This window comes from Diabrotica undecimpunctata, chromosome 6 (genome assembly GCF_040954645.1).
Source record: "Diabrotica undecimpunctata isolate CICGRU chromosome 6, icDiaUnde3, whole genome shotgun sequence".
Taxonomy (NCBI): Eukaryota; Metazoa; Arthropoda; class Insecta; order Coleoptera; family Chrysomelidae; genus Diabrotica; species Diabrotica undecimpunctata.
This window is the reverse complement of record NC_092808.1, coordinates 124,124,958-124,150,668: the sequence shown is the minus strand read 5'-3', so window position 1 is coordinate 124,150,668 and position 25,711 is coordinate 124,124,958. Positions and strand designations below refer to the sequence as shown.

The 25,711-nt window shown below is 33.3% G+C and overlaps 1 protein-coding gene across 2 annotated transcripts in view; it reads right to left on the bottom strand.

Moving 5' to 3' along the window:
* Nucleotides 1–25,711, bottom strand: part of LOC140443817 (cGMP-dependent 3',5'-cyclic phosphodiesterase-like) — an 88,453-nt gene that overhangs the window by 48,042 nt on the left and 14,700 nt on the right. The window contains exons 3-4 of one of the 2 annotated variants that reach the window (XM_072535280.1): nucleotides 16,680–16,901; nucleotides 5,602–5,878 (exon numbers count right to left, since the gene is read on the bottom strand). In XM_072535280.1, the coding sequence (XP_072391381.1) occupies nucleotides 5,602–5,878; nucleotides 16,680–16,877 (475 nt within the window). In that variant the 5' untranslated portion in view covers nucleotides 16,878–16,901. Of the gene's footprint in view, nucleotides 1–5,601; nucleotides 5,879–16,679; nucleotides 17,304–25,711 lie in introns of those variants that run through there. The other variant, XM_072535278.1, reaches the window with a different exon arrangement.

Below are 25,711 nucleotides of genomic sequence, written 5' to 3'. Positions count from 1 at the left end.
AATTAAAATTTTATTTTTCGCTATAACTTTCATGTTTGTAAACATTTATGTACAAAAATTTAGAACTGGGTACTTTTAAATATGAGAAATTAAAATTTGATGCATACTTTAATGTAACTGATAGAGGGCGCCACTTATGCCAGATATGTGATATAAATTTACACTTAACTTTTTTGCTCTTTAAGTTACCTGTATTTGGGATAAAAAATATTAAAGTTTCATTATTTTAACAAAAAAAAAAGGTATACTTGTTAATAACTTCAAAACTCAACAGTTTTCGAGATAATCGCATTTTAAAAATCAGCTGCATAGTTCTGATCTAAGGCAATTACTCCAGGCAACGAAGAAAAAATAGACAAAAACATTAATACTTCTGAATTTTGGTATAAAATACCTTTAACTAAAGTTGATAGTGAACGAAATATTAAATAAAATAAATATATCAGCAGGATAATTAATAATAGGATTTGACAAAATAACAGAATAATAGGATTTTACATCAAACATTTTACGTTTTATGTTAAATTAAAGTCATAATCAAAACATTTTGTTTACAAACAAAATTAAGAAATAGTTAAACTAAATAACATAACTTTTTGTCAAAGTAAGTGTTCGATATGTCCACCATTTTCTTTAATTCATTTGTCAATATATTCCATAAAAGATCGTTTCATATTAAATAGCATCATTGGTTCTAAAGAAACTGCTGCAGTATTTATTTCTTCCCATAGTTGGCTGCGAATGTTTATGGGATTCTTATAGACACGTTGTTTTAATGCGCCCTATACACCAAAATCAAGCGGATTAAATTCGGGGCTACGTAATGGCCATAATGTATAATGGATGAATATATCGATGACATTACTTATTTATATAATTACGTTACAGCTTATGAGTAACTATAATTACATCTCGAACAAATGGCCTATTATGATTTACTAACGAACTAATATTATGCTGAACTAAATTGCCTATGTGTTTACTATATTTATAACAATATCGGTTATTAGAACAACGATGACGTTTTTGTAAAAATGCTGAGTCTTTCAGGTTAGATTTGTAGCAAAAGTATTATGAAACAGGACACATATGTGTTATTAAATACCTGTGCTCTAGTTTCTATTTGTCCTAATAAAAATGAGTAAACAATTTACGTAATGAACAAGAAGTATTCTTTCCAAATTTTTTATGAATTAAATAATTATATCAATATCTCACCACATTGCCAAGGAATATGACTACCACGACCAATCCAACGGTCAGAGAAGTTGTATTTAAGTATGTTGCATAAACCACATATTTTGGGTTTTTAGCATTTTACAACAGAGAAAAAGTAATACAACGCCATTATAGAAACTTAAGAAGCGATAGCAAAGGGAAATTGTAAACATGATGACGGCCAACGTCTGAATACGGACACGGCACCTAAAGAACGAGATGAAATATCTTTTTTCCAATAAGGCATTGGATATATAACAAAGCATTTTGTGATTTTACATTATTATCTTTAAGTTGTTTTAATAAAAAAAAACTATGAATTATGCTTATCTACAGGTATTCAGTGTTTTACTGCACAAATATCAAACTAAGAATTATTGTGTAGCGGACTTATAAAATGCATTTATCTCGAAAACGGTTGAATTTTCAGGTTACTATCAAGTATACCTTTTCTTTGTAAAAATAATGTATCTTTAATATTTTTTAACACAAATAGAGCTAACTTAAAGAGAAAAAAAGTTATGCGCTAATTTATGCCACACATGTGGCATATGTGGCGCCCCCTATTAGTTGCATTAAAGTAAGTATAAAATTATAATTTATCCTACTCAAAAGCATTCAACTGTAAATTTTTGTCCAAAAATATTTACAAACGTAAAAGTTATAGCGAAAAATAAAATTTTAAATTTCCACTTTAACACCCTGTATCTTTCTTAATATCAACATTTTATTAAAGCAAGTTGGCTTATATCGTAATATTTTAAAGTGCAGAATCTACGGTTTTCGTTTGTACAATTACTTAAGGACCACCCTGTATATAGTGTTTTTTGTAGGGTAATTAGGACTACTAGTAGGTCTCTGGTAGTAGGCTCTAGAGCGACTGTGAAAGTCGTCGAAAAAAATTTTGAATAAAATCCTTTATAAAAAGGTATATAAAAAACCCAGTCGGGCTATGTTAAATAGACAAAACGTTTTCGGAATAAATATTCCATCATCAGTGTCTATAATCTATTTCTAATGAGTGTAGAGTAATAAAATCTCATGAAGTATTCAAAAGCGCTACAGGGTAATCCGTCAATAATCCGTCAATAAATTCCGTCCGCATTGCAAAATTCTGTCGTTTCATAAAGAGCAGGTAGGTATCACCCTGTTTTAAGGGATTAGTCCATTGTTATCGACAGATAAACACTGAGCCAGAGGCGCGCTAGTGGGTTAATTGACAAAAGAATATGCATTCTTAAAAATCATATTAAAGGAAATAAAAATGTAATACAGCAGAACAGTGTTATTAAAAAAATATAAAATGTAACAATAAAATATATACGAACCGAAATCGGGAAATACTCACAAACACACACGAATGAACTTTACATATTGAAACACTTGTGGGGAGTTTAAATCAATTTATTCACAAAAACTACAAAAACTTTACTGGATACGTTATTACAATTCTACATCACTATAGTCTTCATCCGAAGAACTGTCATCATCCCCTGGTGTTATAATTATAGGGTCAACCACCTGATCGACCAAGTTGTCCAGTTCCCACATTTTATCTTCCTCTTTTAAAACATGCTGGATTGCTTTTTGCCAGTTTTCTGATGTGATTTCCATAATGGCTTGATCAAACAATACCTTGACATCTTTCATTTTAAATGTGGTATTGTGCCTTGCAACATATCCTTTAACTTGTGCCCATATAAGTTCTATGGGATTTAATTCGCAATGATATGGCGGTAGGCGTAGCAGTTACTTTATACTTTTCTGCTACATCTTCTACCGCATATTTTATGAAGCGAGATTTATGTTGTTTTACTACGGCTAGTAGTTCCTTCTGTATTGAATTCGTCTCAAACTGAATACCTTTATTTGACAGCCAGTTAATAATTTCTTGCTTTCTCCAAGCTGAAGTTGGTACCTTCTCTATGCGCCTTGAATGGTAGCTTGCATTATCCATAACCACGACCGAATCAGCTGGAAGAAATTTTAACATTTCCCCGAAGTAGTCTTCGAAGACATCCGAATTCATGTCCTCATGATAATCTCCCGTCCGACACGACTCAAAGCTTAACAAACCTTCTTTTAAAAATCCTTCTTCGCTTCCAATGTGAGCAATTATAAGCCTCTTCCCTTTTCCCGAAGGCACTTTAATACCCGTCGAAAGGCCTTCTATGAAAGCTTGGCGAGCACTTGTTACATTTTTATCTTGCCACATTTTTTGGACTATATAACCTTCGTTTATCCACGTCTCATCAAGATAAAAAATTTTCTTGTGCTCTCTGCGGTACTGTTTTATAGTTCTCAAATATTTTCGTCTCCAGCAAATGATTTCATCACTTTCCAGTAATAGTGCCTTTCGATTGTGCTTTTCCCAGGAAAAATTCATACTTTTTAAAGTTTTCCATAAAAGTTTTCTGGATATCAAAGGAATATCGTTATCTTGGCTTATCTCCATTAGTATTTTGTCAAGGGTGGGTATTTCCTTTTTAAAATAAAACGAATGAACTTTTCTTCGAATGTCACGTTTGGTGTCTTCACCTAAGATTTTTATTGGTCTTCCTGATTTTCTCTTGCATGGACTTAACTGGCCTGATATCTTTCTTTCTCGCAATAATTTAAAAATCGTGGACTGTCCAATTCCAGTCATTCGGGCACATCGCTCAACACTTTCTTGCACAGACAAACTAGGGTGATCGTGTTTTATGCAATCATATACATTTAAAATTATAACTTTTTCACTAACAGATAGCGGAGAATTTTTTACACCTCTTTTCTTTGGAGTAAATGTCGCCATTTTATCACTTTTTCACTATTTCTATATCACAATATTACTGTACGTTTAATTGGTGTAGTAACAATTACTAACTCGAATGTCGAATGTCGAATGATAATAATAAAATAAAAGAGGGATTATAATGAAAGTGTAAGTAAAACCTCATTACGCGTTATTAGTCTTCATGTTGATTTATTTTAGTTCTTAGTAATATTAGGAGGTGCGTCATACCCTTATCAGTTTCTTCTAATGCTTTTATTCGTTCAGTAAGGAAGTGAATTTGTTTTTATAAATAAAAATGTAATTAGCTTTAATGACCATATAATGGAATACGAGTTTGAAGAATAAGTTAATCGAAAAATTAAATAAAATTGGTTATCACAAAATATCCAAAATATGATATTTTGAGGTACATCAATTTTTGACGACGAAGTTGACATCCGTCCATTTGCCTACGCCCATGACGACACCGAAATTCAGGCAAATTTTATGACACTTCATGATTTATTACTCTACACTCATTTGAAACCAATTATAGTTAATACATGGATGTAGCCACTAAATATGTGGGTAAAAACCCTTTAAAAATTATTAAATAAAATTTGGTTTACATTATGTAATAATTTTATTTAATAATTTTTAAAGGGTTTTTACCCACATATTTAGTGGCTACATCCATGTATTAACTAGACAGTGATGATGGAATATTTATTCCGAAAACGTTTTGTCAATTCAACATAGCCCAACTGGGTTTTTTATATACCTTTTTATAAAGGATTTTATTCAAAATTTTTTAATATATTATTGTTTTATATTTTTAATAAGTGTAGGTAATATATTTTAAGTGTAATTGTTATTTTTATCTTATTATGTATTAATGTTATAAATTGATTACTTTTGTATGTCTTAGAGCTTTCCCTATTTTTGAATAAATAAACTTCTACTACTAAAAGGAATCCTGGAAGCTCCGCAGAAGCAGCTCTTTAAGACTACCCCGACCAGTACTGAGGGGCACTCCAATCACAGGTTCGGGTCCCACAGGCAGAGTAGATGAGCCCTGTCTTGCCAACGGGTCACCCCGTTGGTTCCCTTCCAAGCCTGTGTGTCCTAGTACCCCTACAAAGTTAACTCCATTATTCAGCGCAATATCAGCAAGTGCTCTCTTGCACTCAAGAATCAGTTTAGAGCTAACTTTGGGCACTTCCAAGGCCCTTAGCGCTGTTTGACCGTCAGAACAGATAGAGATGGTCCTGCCTGAGCAAGCCCTATCTATTATTTCTTGAGCACATATCAGGATTGCAAATATCTCGGCCTGAAAGACTGATCCTTGACTCCTCAAAAACTTTCCTATATTTGTCAAAGTGTAGTAAAGCCGATAACCATCAAACACCAGCTAACCATAACGGAGCTTTAAGTATGTTTCTACGTAAATATAATAACATTCCTTGTATCGGCATGTATTCAACATTCATATAATTTAAAATTCTGCACCCTTAAAAGTGTACACATATAATATTGGCATAATTTATACATGTATATTTTTTATCCGACAGCACATTAATATTGGCAATTTTATATTATTATTATTATTAAAAATAAAAACAACATACCTTTCCTCTCTTTGGCAATCACAGGAACAATGATAAGATTGTGTTCTCCTTCATCCTTTATAACCTCATCAATCATAATTTGTATTTTTGGATCTAAATTATCACATTTTAACCCGCTATCTTTATATACTACTAAGTTGCTTATTGTGTCTTCACATAAACAAGATCTTATTGGAGTTTCTAAAATTTTATCTTGCACTACTTGAATTATCGCCTCATCTGACACAGTAAATAAATTTATAAAAAATACTTTTTTAGCGTCTACTTCAGCTTGAAACTAAAAGCAAATATTCATTAATTGGACAAAAAATTCAGTTAAAACAAACAATACACATATGATTTACACAATATACATATACATTTTGTAATAACATGTCTTATACAGGGTGTTGCATTACTATTTGAAAATATTTTAATTTCAACAATTCACTTTCCCATTTCATACGCCTCTGGTAGCAACCAGAAATGTTTATTTAACATAATTTAGTAGATTTTATAGTAAATACAACGCCCTGCCAAGTATGACAAGGATATGTCAAATAGTTTTAAAGTACTGGGTACAAATAGTTTTTAAATTTTTAAATACAACACCCTGTAACTCAGTAAGGAGTCACATTAAGTGATTTGGGTTAAACCCTAATATTTTAAGCTCAGGAATCTACAGTTAAAATATTTCCAATGACTAATGAAACACCCTGTATGTTGGAAACTACCGAAAATTCATATCGGTGTAACCTTGAAGGTCTAAGGCATTAATACTTTTAAGATTTCTTTCCTTCTTCAGGAGCTAAAGTACAGGATGAGAAGTACGGGGAAAAAAATTAATTAGAAAACATAAGGTATTGTCTATTTAACATTCATTTTACCTAATCTTATGGGAATATGGTCCTTAACTATACCCTATCCAAGGTCGCGTGATCACTCAATGCAAGCATCGACAGGCGCTCGAAACTAGACCTTATGGGAAACTGTTTACACCGTCATTATTTGTGTTATGATACTATAACTTAAATGTTTTATGTATCATGATTTGTGTTTCACTTTCGCTGGCTGGTGAATTTTGTGAAAATGTTTAAAATTAATGTAAATCAATAACCTCTAAAAAACGGTATAAATATATTATAGCAACATTGTTAGTTCGTTTTTGTTGAGCGGTGTAAACGTGGGAAAAGTGAGAACATAAAAAGAGGAATATTTAAGAGTGCGTGCCATTCACATGATCCTTCCATCTTTTCAGCGGCTCAACTATAGACAATAGACGATGTCTACTATCTACAATTTTTAATCATCTCTTACATTAGCTTTTTACCCATTCAGTGTAAGAAATTGCTGCGATGTTCTCGCTATGAGATTTATTTCTTAAAAACAAATTTTTCTAGTCACTCACAGGAGATGTCAATCATGCGTCATGCGATCCTAAATGTTCATAGCTAGATTTCTTATCTTTACAGTATTTACTAACTGGCAATGGCTCAAAAAAAATTATACTCCGGATCAAATGGTTGCAGCGCTTCTAGCTGTTCGAAGAGAAAGATCAGTTGATGGTAAGGAAACCAAAAGAGATACCAAATTTGTAAACGGAAAGCCTGCGCCAAAAAGGTATAAAGGTTTTTAGGTAGGCATCCTGAAATTTCTGAAAGGATTACACAAGCTTTAACATCAGTCAAAGAAGGGGTCACAAAATTACAGATTCGAAATTTGTTTGAAGAAATTAAGAGATACCTTATAGAAATAATATATTGTATATTGCTAACCAACCACACAGACTTTTAATGCGGATGAATCGGCATTCTTCCTTTTGCCAAAAGGAGATAAAGTTTTAGCAAAAAAAGGGCGAAAAAATGTTTATTATGCAGGAAGAGATGAGAAGGAAAATCTAATCTAAGAGAAAATTGACCGATTAGGTTTGTTCTTTGTCGATGGCTATGTTTCTCATATGACTTTGCATCTGTCAACTTTTTATATCAAAAATAGAATAGAATTGATCGCTCTGTACCCCAATTCCACGCATTTACTACATCCAATGGATGTAGGTGTATTCCGGCCGATGAAGAGTGCCTGGAAAGATGAAGTACAAAAATGGAGCCTAAATAATTCTGGAAATAAGTTACAAAAACAACATTCTGCACCATTATTGAAGAACGCATTAAAATCCATTTCTCAGCAAACCATCGCGAATATGTTTAAAGCTACTGGTTTGTGTCTTTTACTGTTGAAAATGTCAAATTAGTAACAAAGGTAAAGCAAAGTAAGAAATAGTAGGAGAAGTAGATAGTAGAAATTAGTAAAGAGAAATTACAGCTTTAAAGATTGTCTTTCAAATTTTGACTCACTTCAACGATGTGGTGAACAACGACTATATATTTTAGACAAAAATATTTTTATTGATAAATCACTGATGCTTTGGTATGAAAGGTACAAAACCTTTCATAAATAAATAATCTATTCCCCACCGTTATAGCACATTTTTCGTTCGTGTCTCATAAGCCACCCTCCATCAATTTGTATGTAAAATGTATGAGTAAAATTGTATATATATTTCAAAAACAAGTTACACAGTACAAATTATAGCATAGCTGGTACCTAGGTGTAGACTGTTAACTCGTATTTTGTATTTTTTAAGAAGACAAGAAATAATGTTGAAAGCACTAAAACCTTAACCTTAAAGGGTACACCAGTGTGAATGTGCAGGGCTCCTCAATGTATAAGACTTGTAACTAATCTGCAAAGATTATGTTAATAATATTAACAACTTAAATTAAATAAAAATATCATCACTAGAGCCTGAGATAGTAAGTCTCTGGAGAGTTTTCAAACACACTGGGTTTAGGTGCAAAATAGAAGAAAATAGAAAAGCCTTATGTGAAAGAGCTGGTGTCATTCACAAAAGAATAAAGTTTCTAGGAAACTATAATAATTTTTAAAAAGAACACGCTTCATTTGTTTATTTAGACAAAACATGGATTTTTGCTAAAGGTGGAATAAAACGGATTTGGCAGGACGAGAGTAAAAATCCATAAAACACACTGATATTGAGGGAAAAATGTATAAAACAGTTGGTGATCAACTTTTTGTAGCAATCCATAAACTAATAATATTTATATGGCAGAATGAATTGGTACTAGAAGAGTGGCTAAAGGGAATAATATGTTCGTTGTATAAAAAGGGTGATCAACTGGAGTGTAAGAACTATAGAGGCATTACTCTGTTAGCATCTGCGTATAAAATCTTCGGCAATGTATTGTTTGAAAAACATTTTACAAAGGATATTGTTGGTCAATATCCAATGAGGATTTTTTGCTGAAAAGTCAACTACACTTCAAATTCAAGCACATACGCAGAGTCTAGAAAAGTCACTAGAATATAACATAGATACACACCATCTCTTCGTCGACTTCAAAGCAACCTATGAAAGTGTAAAAAGAACTGCATTATATAATGTATTGGGATCCCACCTAAGTTAGTTAAGTTGACCCAACTAAAATGCAAAACGTAAGTTCATGCGTTAGAATTGAAGGAGAAAAATCTTTGTTCTTTGACATTAATAATGGTCTAAGACAGGGGGATGCGCCGGCGTGTCTCCTCTTTAATATTGCCTTGGAAAAGACAATTAGACAATTAAATATTAGAATGAATTTAACTATTTTTAATAGATCGACGCAAATTCTCGCATTCGCTGACGATATAGTTATAGTGGGCAGAAGTATGAGAGACATGGTGCAGTGTTTTACAAGACTTGCGGACGCGGCAAGTGAATTAGGACTTGTAGTAAACGAAGAAAAAACTAAATATTTGTTGGTTTCTAAAAACCCCCGACATATCCAACAGAGAATTCAAATTAATAATCATATCTTTGAGCAAGTCAAAGAATTCACATATCTTGGATCGCTAGTAAACGCAACAAACACGACAAGAGACGAAATAAAAAGACGCATAGCAATAGCAAACAGAACTGTTTACGATCTCCAGAAACATTTAAAAAATAAAAATATAAAACGTGCAGTAAGGCTCAATATATATATATAAGACCTTAATAAGACCGGCTTTGATATATGGGGCTGAAACGTGGGCGTTATCTCAAAATGATAAAAGACTTCTTGGTACTTTTGAGAGAAAAATTCTTAGAAAGATTTTTGGGGCCGTAAATGAAAATGGGATTCTATGGCGACGAAGACACAACTTTGAACTATATCAGTTATACATCGATCCAGATATTGTGAAATTTATTAAAGTCCAGAGACTTAGAAAGGCTGGACACACTGATAGGATATCAGATCACGAATACACGAAGAGATTAACATTTTCAAAACCAGAGGGCACAAGAAGTAGAGGACGACCAAGAAGGAGATGGATTGATGATGTGGAAGAAGACCTACAGATTCTACGGGTCAGAAGATGAAGGGAAGTTGCCAGGAATCGACAGGAGTGACGACTTCTTTGTGGGCAGGCCAAGATCCACAATGGATTATCGAGTCACTTATGATGATGACTGAGAGAAAGAGACATATTGCATGCGGGTGGAAAACTTGCTTTTATTGATGAAGATAAGTCTTTTCGTCAAGAAATGGGGGACTTAGCCTCACGTTCAGTACTGGTAGTTTTAAAGAGCTTCTTCTGTGGAGGTTCCAGGACTCCTGGGCCAGTTGTGGAGGGATGAGACAGGCTACGCTCCACATACTGGGGCCATCCAAAAAGTCTTGCAGCCTAACTTCTCCTTCTAGACTGTAGAAGATGGTCTCTGATGGTCAGTATGCTTAGCAGCCACTGTAGACTCAGGCGGCACCTTCATCTGCTTGGATTAGCAGATGGTCCACAATGCCGTCTTTGTAATGAGGAAGAGAAAACCTCTCACATATCCTCTGGAAGTACCCGACACTGGTCTATCATATGTGGTAGATCCTGGGTTCAGTCTTTATTAAAGAGACTTGTGTCTTTCTGTGAGACCACAAGGTTACTAAAGGATTAGGCGTTAAGAACTGCAGGAACGGATCAGACATGGAGCTGATTATTGCAGATACGAAGATACCAGAAAACACTCACTGTATATATCTAGAGAGAACTCTATTTGAAGAAATCCTCTATCAAGACAATAAACAACTTTCTTTTAGTGTCTTTCCTTTCATGGTTGTTACTTAATAGTCTGACAATATTGTAATTACCACTATTTTTAATTATTGGACTTATATTCAGCTTTAAGAAATAATTTAATGTATATAAACTAATTCTGTAAATTGGCTGAAAGACTTCTGTCAATGGCCTTTTGTTACATAGTATTAATAAAGTATATTTTCTATCTCTCTCTCTCTCTCTCTCTATCTATCTTTATCTCTCTCTCTCTCTCTCAAAATGGCCTGATTATCATGATAACATGAATACAGAGATCTTTGTGAAATGGTTGAGAAAAAAACAGCTTCCAAGTTTACATAACCGTCTGTTTTATTTTCGGATAATGCCAGATAATTCCCCTGGTGATGACGGAGTAATGATCGAGGTGATTAACATAGGTGGAAATAAAATTATCCAGGCTTTGGTCAGATTTTTCATTGAATGCATCTGCCAAGGAACAACTCCTTCTCAATGGAACAATGCAGTCATTGTTTTATTACACAAGCAAGGAAACATACCAGATCTAAAAATCTACCGTCGTATCAGTTCTTTCACACTATAAACATTTCATAAAAATTATCAAAAAAGACTAGACGCTAAGTTAGACTTTTATCAGCTTAGAGACCAAGCTGGATTTAGATCGGGATACAGCACTAACGACCACTTACTAGTGATAAAGAACCTGATACAGAAGTCTGCAGAATACAACAAACCGTTGGCACTGATATTCGTGAACTACAAGAAAGCATTCAATACCATAAGCCATCAAAAAATGTTAAAAGCATTGACAGAATGCCGAATACACCATCGCCACACTAACATAATCAATATATATTTATCAAAATGCTACAGCTAGCGTAAGACTATCTGAACAAGAAACAAATAAATTCTGTATTTAGCGAGGAGTACAGCAAGGAAACACCGTCTGTTCAAAGCTATTTAAGACGCTTTTAGAACATACTTATAGGCAGATCTGAACGAACATGGTATCAACATATATGGAGAGAAGCATTTGAGATTTGCAGATGACATCGTCTATATAGCCGATCATATGGATAATGCAATAATAATGTTTGAAAAATTATATCATGCTTCTTTGGAGGTCGGCCTAAAGATTAATATAAACAAGACGCAAATAATGACTAATATGATGCTACACCGAAATATTGCTGTTGATGGAAGGGGATATTGTGCAGACTGCATCAGGATTAGCCTGGGCAGCGTTTGGTAAATTAAACTACATATGTATTTAAATCTAACCTGCCCATATGCCTCAAAAGGAAAATCTTTGACCAATGTGTTTTACCTGTACTCCCTTATGGAGCGGAAACATTAACACTCACAGAAAAGGTAGTGAATAAGATACGCGTGATTCTCAAAAGATGAAATACGCCATAGAACAAAAACAACAGGTGCCGATGGGCAAAACGTATTATCGAGTGGAGACCAAGACAAGAAGCACTATGGAACAAAGGACGCCCACCAACCAGATGGACTGACAATCTGAGGCGTGTTAGCAATAATGGTATGCAAGCCGCACAAGATAGAAACAGTTGAAAAGAGCTGAAGGAGACCTATGTCCAGCAGTGGACGCACACAGGTTGATGAATGCCCCATACCATTCAGAAATTTTAAATAAGTCACCAACAAATTCCTCTAGAGCAGATAAAAGAATGGTTAACGAATGAAAATATTTTGGTTGCTCAGGACTCTTTCAAGCTGGAATTACTCCAGTTAGCCAAAAGGAATTAAAAACTGTGTTAAGACCATTGTGACTTTACCATTGTGAATTCAATCCCATTGAACATATTTGGGGACTATGCAAAACTTACTATGATAACTGTATTGGACATAAGAATTAAAGTCACGCAGCAGTTTTGGAAACATGGAAAGAAGCATTGAATACTGCTACTCCTGCAATTAGGGAGAAAGTGTACGGAAATGTGGGAAGTTAATAAAAGAATGTTGAATGCATGAAAATGAAATAAATGTAAAATTAATTTTCAGTTAAAACCGTGTTTTTGCTTGTCCTTGACAGTGCTTCAAATATTTGGAGAATTTTAAAACTAAAATAATAGGAATAACATCATGGCTCTCAAAAAAATAGATGAAAAAAATGCATAAAAAGATGGACGATAAGTTTAAATATGTATTTCTTACTTGTTAGTTCTCATCAATAAGATACAGACTTTAGAAAAGGTAATATTAAATTGAGAATTAGTTATCCCGTAATGATCGTTTCCCAAGTTAATTTTACCTCTTCTAACTAGCTCTATTGGAAAAAGTAAGTTTGTATCAACAGAAGTAAAAAACCAGTGTACATAAAGGGGATATATTTAAATCAATAATGCCATAAACGGTTGAGACCTGACTGGTATGGCATGAAACAAAAAGATTATTGGAAACATCATTAGTGAGAGTATTATGTTAAATAACAAACATAATATTAAGGGTCTGTGCTGAATAATGATAAAAGGCAAATATACAAAATTGCAGATTATAATGGAGATAAAAAAATTAGTGCAACCAGCACATAATCTACATGACCAAAAACTTAGTAATAAAAGTAGCTAGAAACAAATCATACATTGGAAAAAAATTGATGTGAAGATCAAGAAAAAATTATCATGCAATATCTTAAACTTAAATATATCTCACAAAGAAAATGAAATTCCTGTAGTTGGCTGTATACCATCAATCGCAATAGGTTTTATTTAAAGATCACTTATAAAACGTATATAAATATAAGACCTGAGTCACACTACTAAATATTTAGGTAAAAACCCTTAAAATGGTACAAAATTTGTTATTTGTTAAATCTTTTTTAAAAAGTTGGAATGATGTTAAAGATTTTAACAGATACCCTGCATAGCAATGTAAGAACTCCCAATTGGGGGTTGCTGACCCTGAGACAATGTCTCTATATGCGCTCTAGTTGCCATCTAGAGCCCATACAGAGACATCATCTAGGAGTAAATACACTGATGATGGACTTGTTAGTCTGAAAAGGTTCTGTGATGTAGCGCGAAAGACTCTTTTATATACCTATAATTTTATACCTTTTATAAAGGATTTTTAAATAAAACTTTTAAATATAACCATTATTGTATAGCACATGTTGACAATTTCACACTAAAAGCAAAATGAATTTAAAAAGAGCTGTAAAAAAATAATAGAGAAAGCTGTAAAGTACTGACTAAAAATAAACCACAATACAAAGTATATGGTAACGAGATCCACATAGCCAAAAGATGAGGCAGATAAAAAGTGCAAATAAGATAGGGAGAACAGTACCTACACATAAAAAAGTTAAGAGAAAATACAAATGGATGATAGAGTTAAGAAATAAAAGCTAAAATACAAATATGGAATGACGACAAGGTTCATGAAATCATAGGCTATCAACAGAATGAATTCAGAGCAACTGTGACATATTCTAGCAAATTTATTTTATTTACTTATTTCAACGGTAGAACCATTTAAGTACAATAAAACACAAAAAATAGTGAAATGTAAAGATCATGTACAATAAACATCAAAATAACAACAAAGAAACAATAAAAAAATAAAAATTTGTACATTAAAACAATATATCAAATCACAAAATGTAAAAAAATATCACATATTTAGATTAATTGGACTCTTTTTGAAAACATCAATGTTAAACAGAATGGATCCAATACATGCATGAAGTTTGTGAACCAAAAGGTGATTAATCCAGTCAAAGGCCTTTGAGAAATCAGTGTAAATGGTGTTGACCTGAATTATATTCTCAAATGCACATAACAAGTATTGTTGGTAATTGACAAGGTTTGTTACTGTTGATTTCCTGTTAGAAAATCCATGTTGTTCATGAATAATTATGTTTTTTCAAGCCCAGATGAGATTTATCGATAACAATTTAACAAGAAGTTTTGGGATTGCTGATTGAATAGTTATACCTCTATAATTAAGTATTAACACACTCACAATTACCAGATTTATAGATAGGTGTAAGAAAACATATTTCCAATATTCTGGTAATACAGATGATGACAATGATAAATTGAAAATTTGTTGTAAGGTTTACAACAATAAAAAATACAGTTCTTAATAAGTGCTGCAGGTATACCATCATGAAGAATATGTAGTTTTTAAATTCACAATCCCCTTAAAAACATCACTCAGACTAAATTTTAGAATCTGGAAATCCACACTATACTCCAATTCAAAATCAGGTAAATTATACTCACTATCATTATATGTACCTGAAAAATAAGTGACAAATAGATTGATTATTTCCTCACCATTCTGAGCTATTACATCCCCACCTTTATTAGACATTACATTTGGATAAGCACTATACAGGATTCCACGTTAAGAAAATAACATTAGGCTTATGGAGATCAGTGTTGCCAAAACTCTCAGGCATGTGGTTTACTAAATTGTTGATATATTTTTCGAATTTCCATTTTCAATTAACATTTAACTGTAAAGAATAACAACTGAAGAACCACAAAGCCTTATTATCATTATGTAGTCTCAGAGAATGATATAAAATCGCTGACATACGCACACTGTAATATGTTAAGTTGCAATTAGTAATTAGATATATGCATTCCAAGCGGTCCGTTTATTTGCTTTTATTCATGGTATATGATATTCTTACCGAAAAACAAATAAACTGTCATTACTATAATTAAAATAAGATAAAATAAAATTATCTTTTGTAAATACTATTTATTTAATTAAAATCATTTTCCCTACTTTTCTTCTCTTGTTTCGAATGGGCACTTTTGGTCAATTACGTTAAAAAACATTAATTTAATTCATGTGTGTGAAAACGAAAATACAAATTATACAACCCGGAATCGTGCTTGTGTTCATCGTGGCATCGCTGCGCTTCTATCGTCCATAAGAAATATATGGCCCTATCTCTGCAATGTTATTTTAACGTGAAACGCTCTATAGACCCACATGTAGCACTAACATGTCTCCACAAAGAGTGGGGATTACTTGGAAGATTTGCTTAAATATACTCTAAATAGTTCTTATAACATACTGCTTATAATAAAATGTCAGTTTTAAATAATTAGGGAATGAATAATTGAAAAATTTGAGAAAATAATAATAAAAGGTATATGGAGGGGTAGATATGTCATGAATGGACAAATAAAGTCACAATGCAATAATCTAAAAAAATAACACCTGTAAATACTCAGCGCATAAGATAAATTGCATTAAATAGGAAACTTATTGGAGAAAAAAGAAGATCATACAAAAATTGACGGATAGTATGAAAAACGATATTAATAACAATAAAAATAACAAAATGGAGAAACAAAGGAGTGGAACTTAAAACCTATAAATACAGAAGAAAGTGGTAAAAATAGCAACGGAAAAACTGAAAATATTATTCTTATACTTTTGTCATATCTTTTATTAATGTTAGATTTACTTCGCTGTATTTAATTTGCTTGGTACTCACATATTTTTCTGTTTTTTACTTATTATCCTGCTGATTCTTTTTATTCTGTTTATGTGCATTTTTTAATATTCTAGGGAATGTGATTAGAAGCAGGAATAAAGGGAACTGGATCTAATCATAAAAACAATATACAATCAAAATAAAAAAAAAATAGAAATATTATACAATGAAGAGACTTAAATAAACTTTCAAGAATAATAAACAGTTTTAGAAATAAAATAATAGAAAATATGATAAAATTGTTTAAAATAGCTTGTGACATTTCAGTGAAAAATTGTTTGATTAAAAAAAGTAAAAACATGTAGGAAAAGCACAATTTTCCAGAAACAAGCTTGGAATACCAATCTTAGTAAGCTGCCATAAGTCTAGTGTATATTTCTTAGAAAAAAGCAAGTAAATAACAATAGTCAATTAATTATTTGTGTATGTAAACAAAGATATTGTGCTGAGGTTATTTCAGTAATTTGTCATTATTTTTATTAATTTGAATGAAAGTAATACTTACATACATATTCATTTTAGCTTCTAGGTTTTTTGTATGTGTATCAGTAAGGTTTTCACATAATTGTAATATTTTTCCTGGGTTTGCTACTATAATTGTCGTCAGAGGATTTTCTGTTTTGTAGGTGATTTCCTCCTCATTAACATAACTTTTACAGTAAGGTGAGGGTGGAAAAAGATCGTTATTAGGTAACTGTGCCATTTTTGTCGTTTCTTATTGTTTCCACTGTAAATTTTAATCACAGAAAATTTAGATTAGCCACTGTGCCATAATTCAAATCGTTTGATGTATAAGATAAGATAAGTAATGAACTTTATTGATAATGTCATGGTGATACCACATAATCATATACCAAATGGTTAAGTTTACTTAATTCGGGAATTACGTCTCCATTAAATTAATTAAATCCATTAAAACCAGAATCACGGTGCTTTTAGGATCTCTATTTAGGACATTACACATACAAATACAACTGGTTCACTGTAGAGTAGAATTTTATATTTTGTATTCTGTGTACAATTTTGCGTTTAGAATTTGACAGAAGTGGTAGTCTGTGAATAGTAAATTTCTTAAAGCTAGGAACGTGACTATAATACAATTGAAATGAATGAGATTAAAAGGGCACCAAGGGGTTTCATTGAATTGACAAAATGGATTACAATCAGGAAATAAGCTTTATGTTTAAAATGTAAATATTTATGTACTATACTTAGCCGTTATTGATATTAATTATGATCATCAGTACACAAACGATAATATAAATAAACTGCAGGTTTGGCTTAAGCCCTAAATATTTTTATATGTACTTACAGAGTGACGGAAAGTTAAATCTCGGTGGATTTTGTAAATAAGTATGATAAAAGATAAAGTTTTTGATTTTGATATTAGTTTAATATAGTTACGAAGATTATGTTAAAAAATGGCTTTTGATATACAGGACAAGTAGGATAATCGCTTCAACATCACGGTTTCACAAAAGTTCATTAATTCCATACCTAATAATTTTATGGTTTTAGTTTAATAAACTATATTTACAGTAAATAACCTTTAATGACAATTTTTCAAAAATCCATTTCTAATTTCCACATTATTACTCCGTAATTGCTGTAGGTAGAAGCTCTTTATTCGCGGGGTATACCTATGTTCCGTAAATATGCCGCGAAAACAGAAACTGTGAATATGGAATGGTAATTTATATAGAGTTATAGGGGATACGTTCCTAGGTGACGAAATAAAAAAGCAAATACATGAAAAACTCAGTTTCATTGAAGTTTTTGACCATAAATATTGATTAATTAGGTAAATATTATCGTCAGGTTTAGGTAATTGTTTAAAGAAGTTAGTAATTTTGTTTTGGCAGTTTTTAAAAACTCCTTCAATTCAGAATGATATTTAGCTATGGCATTAACAATTTGCCTCTTAAAAATAAGGCTTTGTTCAATGGGTTGTGAATTTAACATTTCCTCCAAGTCGGTTTCAGTCAAATCTTCATCTTGTGATTTAAGCAACTCACTTGAGTCACAAGTCACTTGATTCTATTTATTCAAACCAATTTTGTCCTATTCCGCTAGCAATTTCGGCAATGTTTGCAAGTCAAGTTTGAACTTGCAAAGATTCTACCTCATTTCTCGCAGTCAGAACAGGCCATAATTTTTCCAGCATGATTTCAATGTGTATGGCTTTAGTTCTTGCAATGATTCTTTAATGTTTACGATGGATTTTGCTATGTCAAATTTCTTTCAGTATTCTGTAACAGTCATATCAGGATCACATTCTATATTGTTCAGTATCATTTTGAAGGTTCGTCTAAAGTAATAGAACTTAAAGACCTGGATTATTCCTTGGTCTATAAGTTGAAGCAAAGCTGTCGTAGTGGGGGGTAAAAATGTCACTTTTATATTTGTATACATAGTTTCAAGTTCGCGAGGATAACCTGGTGCATTATTCAAAACTAAAACTACTTAAACTTAAAAGTTTAAATTCTTTTATTTCAAATATGTTTTAACTTCAGAACCAAAACAATTCTGTAATCAGTCACAAACAATAGCGTTTGTTTTGATTTTTTAACGCACGAGGATTTAAAGATCTATAAAGCATCAATGGTTTAATAACACAATTTCCAGATGCATTAGAATAAAGCAGCAGTGTAATTCTATCCTTTGCTGTCTTAAATTCAGGTCGGACTTTTCGATTTTAGAAATGAAAGTTTTATTAGGCATTGTCTTCCAAAACGGTGGAGTTTTGTCTGAATTAAATACTTGCTCAGGTGTATATCCTCCACCAGCTACCAGGTTCGCAAATTCTTCTGGATATCTTTCTGCCGCAGCGATGTCTGCAGATGCGGCTTCTCCAATGATTTTAAGACTATATAATGATTGTCGCACCTTCAATTTATTGAACCAACCTTTCGATCCTTGAAATCCTCCATCAGTACATTCACCACCACCACTACCACCAGGTTCTTTAAAATGTGCGTAAAGACTCTTTACCTTTTCCCGGACTATTGGACAACTAATAGGCATCGTTTTTCGGTTGCGGTCTTCGATCCATAATGATCCACTTTCATTTTTTCTATTGCTGGATCACGAATAATTTTTGCTGATAGTGAAGTTGAAGCTACAGACGATCTTATTTTATCTTCAGATTTTTTATCGATTCTACAGTTGATTCGTTGACATTGATTTAACGTGATAGGGATGCAAACCATTCTCCAAGATGTAAACGATAAAGCATTTCTATTTTTACTTTAGACGGTAACACTAATTTTTTTCGCATCGAAACTCGTGTTTTATTTTTTTAGTCGACATTATAAATTAGAAAGACAGCGAAAGAGACTGTTACTGGATCACAATTTTTTCTCTGTTGAACTGGAAAAATAAAACAATAAAACACGCAATGCAAAGAACGGAACGTCCAATTATATATATCTATATATATATATATATATATATATATATATATATATATATATATATATATATATTTGGTTTTTTTTATAACGTCTTACGACGTTGTCCGACTCCCAAACGCCACTGTATCCTGTCTTGAGTCTTCGTCCAGATTTCGAGCGCTAATTGCTTTCCTAACTCCCAGGTTCCAGCTCTGTGGTGGTCTTCCTCGTTTCCTCTTCTCTGGGGGTTGCCACATCATCGTTTTTTTAGGCAATCTTTCGTCCCCCATTCGGCTCACATGCCCATACCATATGAGCTGTTTTCTCTCAATATCCTCAACTATAGTGCCCTCTATACCCATTTGTTGTTTTATCACTTCATTCCGTATTCTGTCGGCTCTTGATACTCTCATCGATCTTCTGATGGCATCCATTTCCGTGGCTTCGACCTTTTTCTTATATTTTTCGGTTATTCTCCATGTCTCACCTCCATAAAGTAGGCTAGTTTTAACCATTGTCTCATAGATGTTCCATTTTCTTTTCTTTGATATTTCTTTACTCCATAGAACTCCGTTCAAACATGCTATAGCTCTTCGTGCTTGTACAATTCAATGTTCTATTTCTCGTTCGTCTTTTCCACTACGGTCGAAGATGACGCCCAGGTATTTATATTCGTTGCATGGTTCGTTGTTCTGCTTCAGCTCCAATTGAGAGGTATTTTGTCTTTTCTAAATTGATATTTAATCCCCATTTCTGGTATTCTTCAATTAGTTTTCTAAGCATGTATTCCATGTCATCTTTGTCATTTGAGATCACCACCTGATCATCTGCAAACTGTAAAGTATATATGTAATCCTGATCGTTCAATTGTATACCCATTCCTTTGACTTTCCTTTTCCATTATTTCAGAGCTGCAGAAATATAAATCTTAAATAGAGTCGGAGAGATACAACATCCTTGTCTGAGACCCTTAGTAACTGCAAATTTTTCAGCTAAGAGGTTTCCGAATTTCATTTGGGAGTTTGAACCATAATATAGATCTTTGAGAGCACTAACCAATGTTTGATGTATGTTTGATGTGCCCAGGACTTTGATGTTTGACGTCCAATTATAGCAGAATTTAATACTTGATGTTTTGAATAAAAAGTTTATTTTACATAAACATTCTGTTTGTTTATATTCTCAAAAACATATACCACGGATAACAAAGGATAGCAACAAGTTCTCACAGACACTGTCTAAGGACTAACAACCCTTACGTTGCCTGTGATTAATTCTTTTTGTAACTTAAACATCATAGTTTTTAAGTATCAAAGATGTTACTTAAAACGAATCAAACTACATTTAAAGGGTTTTTACCCACATATTTAGTGGTTTCAAACATCTAAATCCAAATAGCACTGATGATGGAATAGTTATTCCGAAAACGTTCTGTGATGTAGCCCGATAGGGTTTTTAATATTATATCTTTTATAAAGGAATTTTTTATATAAAAATTTTGTGATACATGGTATACAGCCAACTATAGGAATTTAGTCTCCTTGTGGAAATTATTTGGATTTAGGGGGTAGTGATGCGTCTCAAACAGCCTCTCCTACTCAAATGTCAACCTCACCTTCACGTTGGTGAACCCTGTTATCACAAACGAGGCTCTGACGACCGAGTATCAGCGGTATAACTGTAACACCCGGAATTAAGGAAATGTAATTCCATTAAGAATGAGTGGCCGACCCATCTTTTCCGAGGGGTGTTGGCTGAACTAAGTAGGCCGCTAACCTCGGTTACAATGGTGGACACGACACATTCTTCTACCCCACCAACCCGTCTGACCAGCGTGGTGGGATATGGCCAAAACCTCCAAAACCAAACATGTCGATTGCAACAGAAACCAGGAAGGTACCCCAGGTGGGTAGGAATTTTATAATTTTATTCCACAGTCCCAAACCGTAACAACGGTCTGCCCAGAAGATTCTTGGGGGGGGGGGCAAGTCGACATTGAAAAAGAAGAAGAACAAACAACTCCATATAGCAACATACAACATCCGCTCCATGGCAAAAGATGAAAAACTCTACGAACTAGAAGAGGAATTGGAGAACTTGAATTGGGACATAATAGGACTGTAAGAAGTTAAAAGAAGAGATGAAGGATATGTGGACTTCCATTTGGGCAACAGACTCTATTATAAAGGCAGGGAAGACTACACATACGGTGGAGTAGGTTTCTTAATCAACAAGAAGAGAAAATCTCAAATTCAAATAATTGACAGCATATCACACAGGGTTACACACATGGTCTTAAAACTAAATCCAAAAACTAAAATAAAGATCGTGCAAGTTTATGCCGCAACTGAAAAAGCAACCGATGAGGAAATAAATTCTTTTTACGAAGACCTTAAAAAAGCTATAGACAACAACAAAGAATCCAAAATAATAATAATGGGAGACTTTAACGCCAAAATTGGAAGTAGGATTGAAGACTCTGAAAGCAAGATTGGAAATTTTGGATTGGGCACAAGAAACACAAGAGGAGAAAAACTCATGGAATTCCTGGAACAAGAAAACATGTATGGTATGAATACCTTCTACAAAAAGAAACCTAACAGAAAGTGGACATGGGTCGCACCTAACGGAACTACCAAAAATGAAATAGACTATTTTCTCTCCAACAACAAAAGAATATTTGAAGATGTCACAACAATAAACAACGTAACAACGGGTAGTGACCATCGTATAGTTAGAGCAAAAATAAATATTAACATGAAAGAAGAGAGAAAAAGGATTTAAAAAAAAACAACGAGGATAGATGCCTTTAAACTAAGAACAAATGAAGAGCAATTCCGAGAGGTCTTAGCGGATAAGTTCGAATCTGATCCTTCACATAATCAAGATCAAATTGACGAGATTAATAAAAACATAAATAAAAACCTTCTCGCAGCATGACTACAGGTCGCAAAGAAAACAAGGAGTAGGTAAAGAAGACAAAATAAGCAATGAAACTAAACAGCTAATGACGGAAAGAAGACAACTACTAGCGCAAAACAAACGCTATACTCAAGAATGCAGAGAACTTAATAGAACAATTAGAAAAGAATTAAAACGCGATATACAAAAATGAAACGAGAACTTAATAGAGCGAGTCATTGAAAACAACAGAGGCTTAAAATGTCTAAGACCCGCACTGGGAGTTCAAAAAATCATGAAAATTAAAGACGCCAAAAATAAGGAAGAGAAGGACAAATATAAAATTACAAATATTGTCAAAGACTTCTACACATCCTTGTACAGCTCGCAAGGCCAGCCTAATGAAACAACAAAGGAGAACGTCAAAAGAAAAATAAAAAACGTGGGATCAGAAGTACTACCAAATATAAAGGGATTCGAAATAGAAAGAGCTTTAAAAGAGCTAAAAAATAATAAAGCTCCAGGACACGACGGTATAATTGCCGAGCTCTTGAAAACAAGCAAGACATTAACAATCCCTGTACTAACAGAGCTATTTAATAGATGTCTCCATAACAGCAAGATCCCTAAAGACTGGAACGAGAGTCTAGTAATACTCTTACACAAAAAAGGGGACAAATGTGATCTACAGAATTATAGACCTATATCGTTGCTTAGTCAAGTATACAAACTATTACCAATAGTACATCAGACCAACTGCTGACAATGAGAACATTGATAGAGAAGGCAAATGAACACCAACTACCCGTATTTCTTGCCTTTATCGACTATGAAAAGGCGTTTGATAGTATCGAGATGTGGGCCATAGAACAAGCTATTATTAATTGTAGAATAGATTCTAGATATAGGCAACTAATACATACAATATATGAAAATGCAACTATGATAGTACAACTAGACGAAAATACAAATCCCATCCCCATTAAGAGAGGAGTGAGACAAGGAGACGTAATATCGCCAAAGCTTTTCAACCTAGCCCTAGAAGACGTCTTCAAAACTAAAAATTGGTCAACCTATGGCATTAACGTTAATGGCAACAAGTTAAACCACCTCAGATTCGATGACGACATAGTGATTATAGCGAGTACATTCGAGGAACTGCAAATTATGATGGGGGAACTAGCAGCCAGCTCCCAATACGTCGGCCTAAAAATGAATATGAAAAAAACAAAAATAATGACAAACACAGATGACCCCAGACGTATAACTATAAATGGCAGTGAGATAGAAGAAATCCAGGAATATATCTACCTAGGCCATATCCTTAAACTTGACAAAGAGAACCAAAGTGCTGAAATTACTAGAAGAGCAAGACTAGCATGGGCAGGATTTGGAAATCTTAGTTGGATACTTAAGAACCGCAAAATACCCCAATACTTGAGGAGCAAAGTGTTAAACCAATGTATCCTTCCTATCATGATATATGGATGTCAAACCTGGACCCTAACCAAAGCAAACATGAATAAACTAGCCACAACAGAAAGAACAATGGAAAGAGCAATGTTAGGTATACGTCTGTCAGATAAAAAGAGGAACAACTGGGTAAGATCCAAAACAAAAGTCGAGGACATAAAAACAAAAATTGCCAAACTTAAATAGACAAAAAGACCAACGTTGGAATACTACAATACAACATTGGAGACCTTACGAAAGTAAACGACCAAGAGGAAGACCACAGATGAGATAGGTTGATGACATTAAAAGAATAGCAGGAACAAATTGGAAATATGTTGCTCAGGATAGAGAACGATAGAAAGAGTTGGGAGAGGCCTATGTCCAAACATGGACGACAGAAGGCTAAGAACAAGAAGAAGTAGAAATTATTATACATTATATTGAATACTTCTTCTTCTTCTTAAAGTGCCTATCCGTTCCGGATGTTGGCGATCATCACGACTATCTTTACTTTATTTATTGCAGCGCGAAACAGTTCAGTGGTAGTCGTGTTATACCACTTTCGTAAATTTTGAAGCCAGGAAATGCGTCTTCTTCCCGGTCCTCTCTTACGGTCTTATTGAATACTCAACATTGTCAATTAAATGTTTTGTTGTTTGTTATTAAAATCATTTAAATACATTTGTCTGTTTAGTGGTTTTTTTCATTGATTTCCCTTTGACGAAGAAGAATAAACTCATTATAAAATAAACAAACATGCTAGTGTTGTAGTAAACACATACATTTAAGCAGGTCTTTATGACACGATTCTATATCAAGTTTAGAAGGCTGCGGGGTCTATTTATTATACGTCATGGATTTATTCAGTCTGTATTGTGGATATGCACATTAAGTGTGTTATATATAGATATATTCGTATTCGTACAAACGATAAAATTGTTTTATCAAAATGGGTGTTCTGTTCGGGCAACGTTGAGCGTGCTTTGCCCATTTGTCGTAGATATTTGTGAATTGTCAGCAAACAGAATTGTCGAATTTGGAACGATACCAGATCTTGATCCAGTTGAGATTCAAGAGTGTCCCGTGTGTCCCGAAAAAGTTACTGTTTGGTGTGGATTTGAGCTGGTGGCCAACTTCTTTTGACCTGAAGTGGATGATAATGACACCAACGATACGTGTTTTAACAGATCTTCTTTCACAAAATTAATCGTGTTTTTGAATTTCGCTAGCCTCTTTGAACATCCATGGATTCACTTGGGATTAGTCAAATAAGTATTTAAACTCATTGGACTACAAAACGAATGTATACTGAACCTCAAATGTTAATGCGCTAAATTCTTGGGGTGGACAATAGTTCTGGTGGATCTTTGGCAGATCGTATATGTTCTAGTATCGTCTTTGTTGGTTTGAAGATGAATCATTAAGTTTTGCCAAGTATTTTTAGTACACGGTAAGAAAACGTTTTTTTTTTTGGTTCTCGTTATAGGCCGTTCTGGATTTGACTCTCTCTGGTTATCTAGACCCCTCTACATGTAGAACTGTTTTGTTTCAGCGCGTTTTTCAAATGTTTACATAAACTCTCTTCCCAAATATTTAGATTCACTTATCGAAATATTACCTTATCGAAACGTGTGAGTAGCACGTTTCGATAAGATTTTTGTGACTCGTATCTATTTTTTGTTTGGGGTGATAACTCGAGTTGCTTTTCAAATAACGGACGTGATAATTTTACGGACGTAATTTATCAAATTTAATAAATTTGTTAGTTTGTGTTTCCCATGGTTCGTTC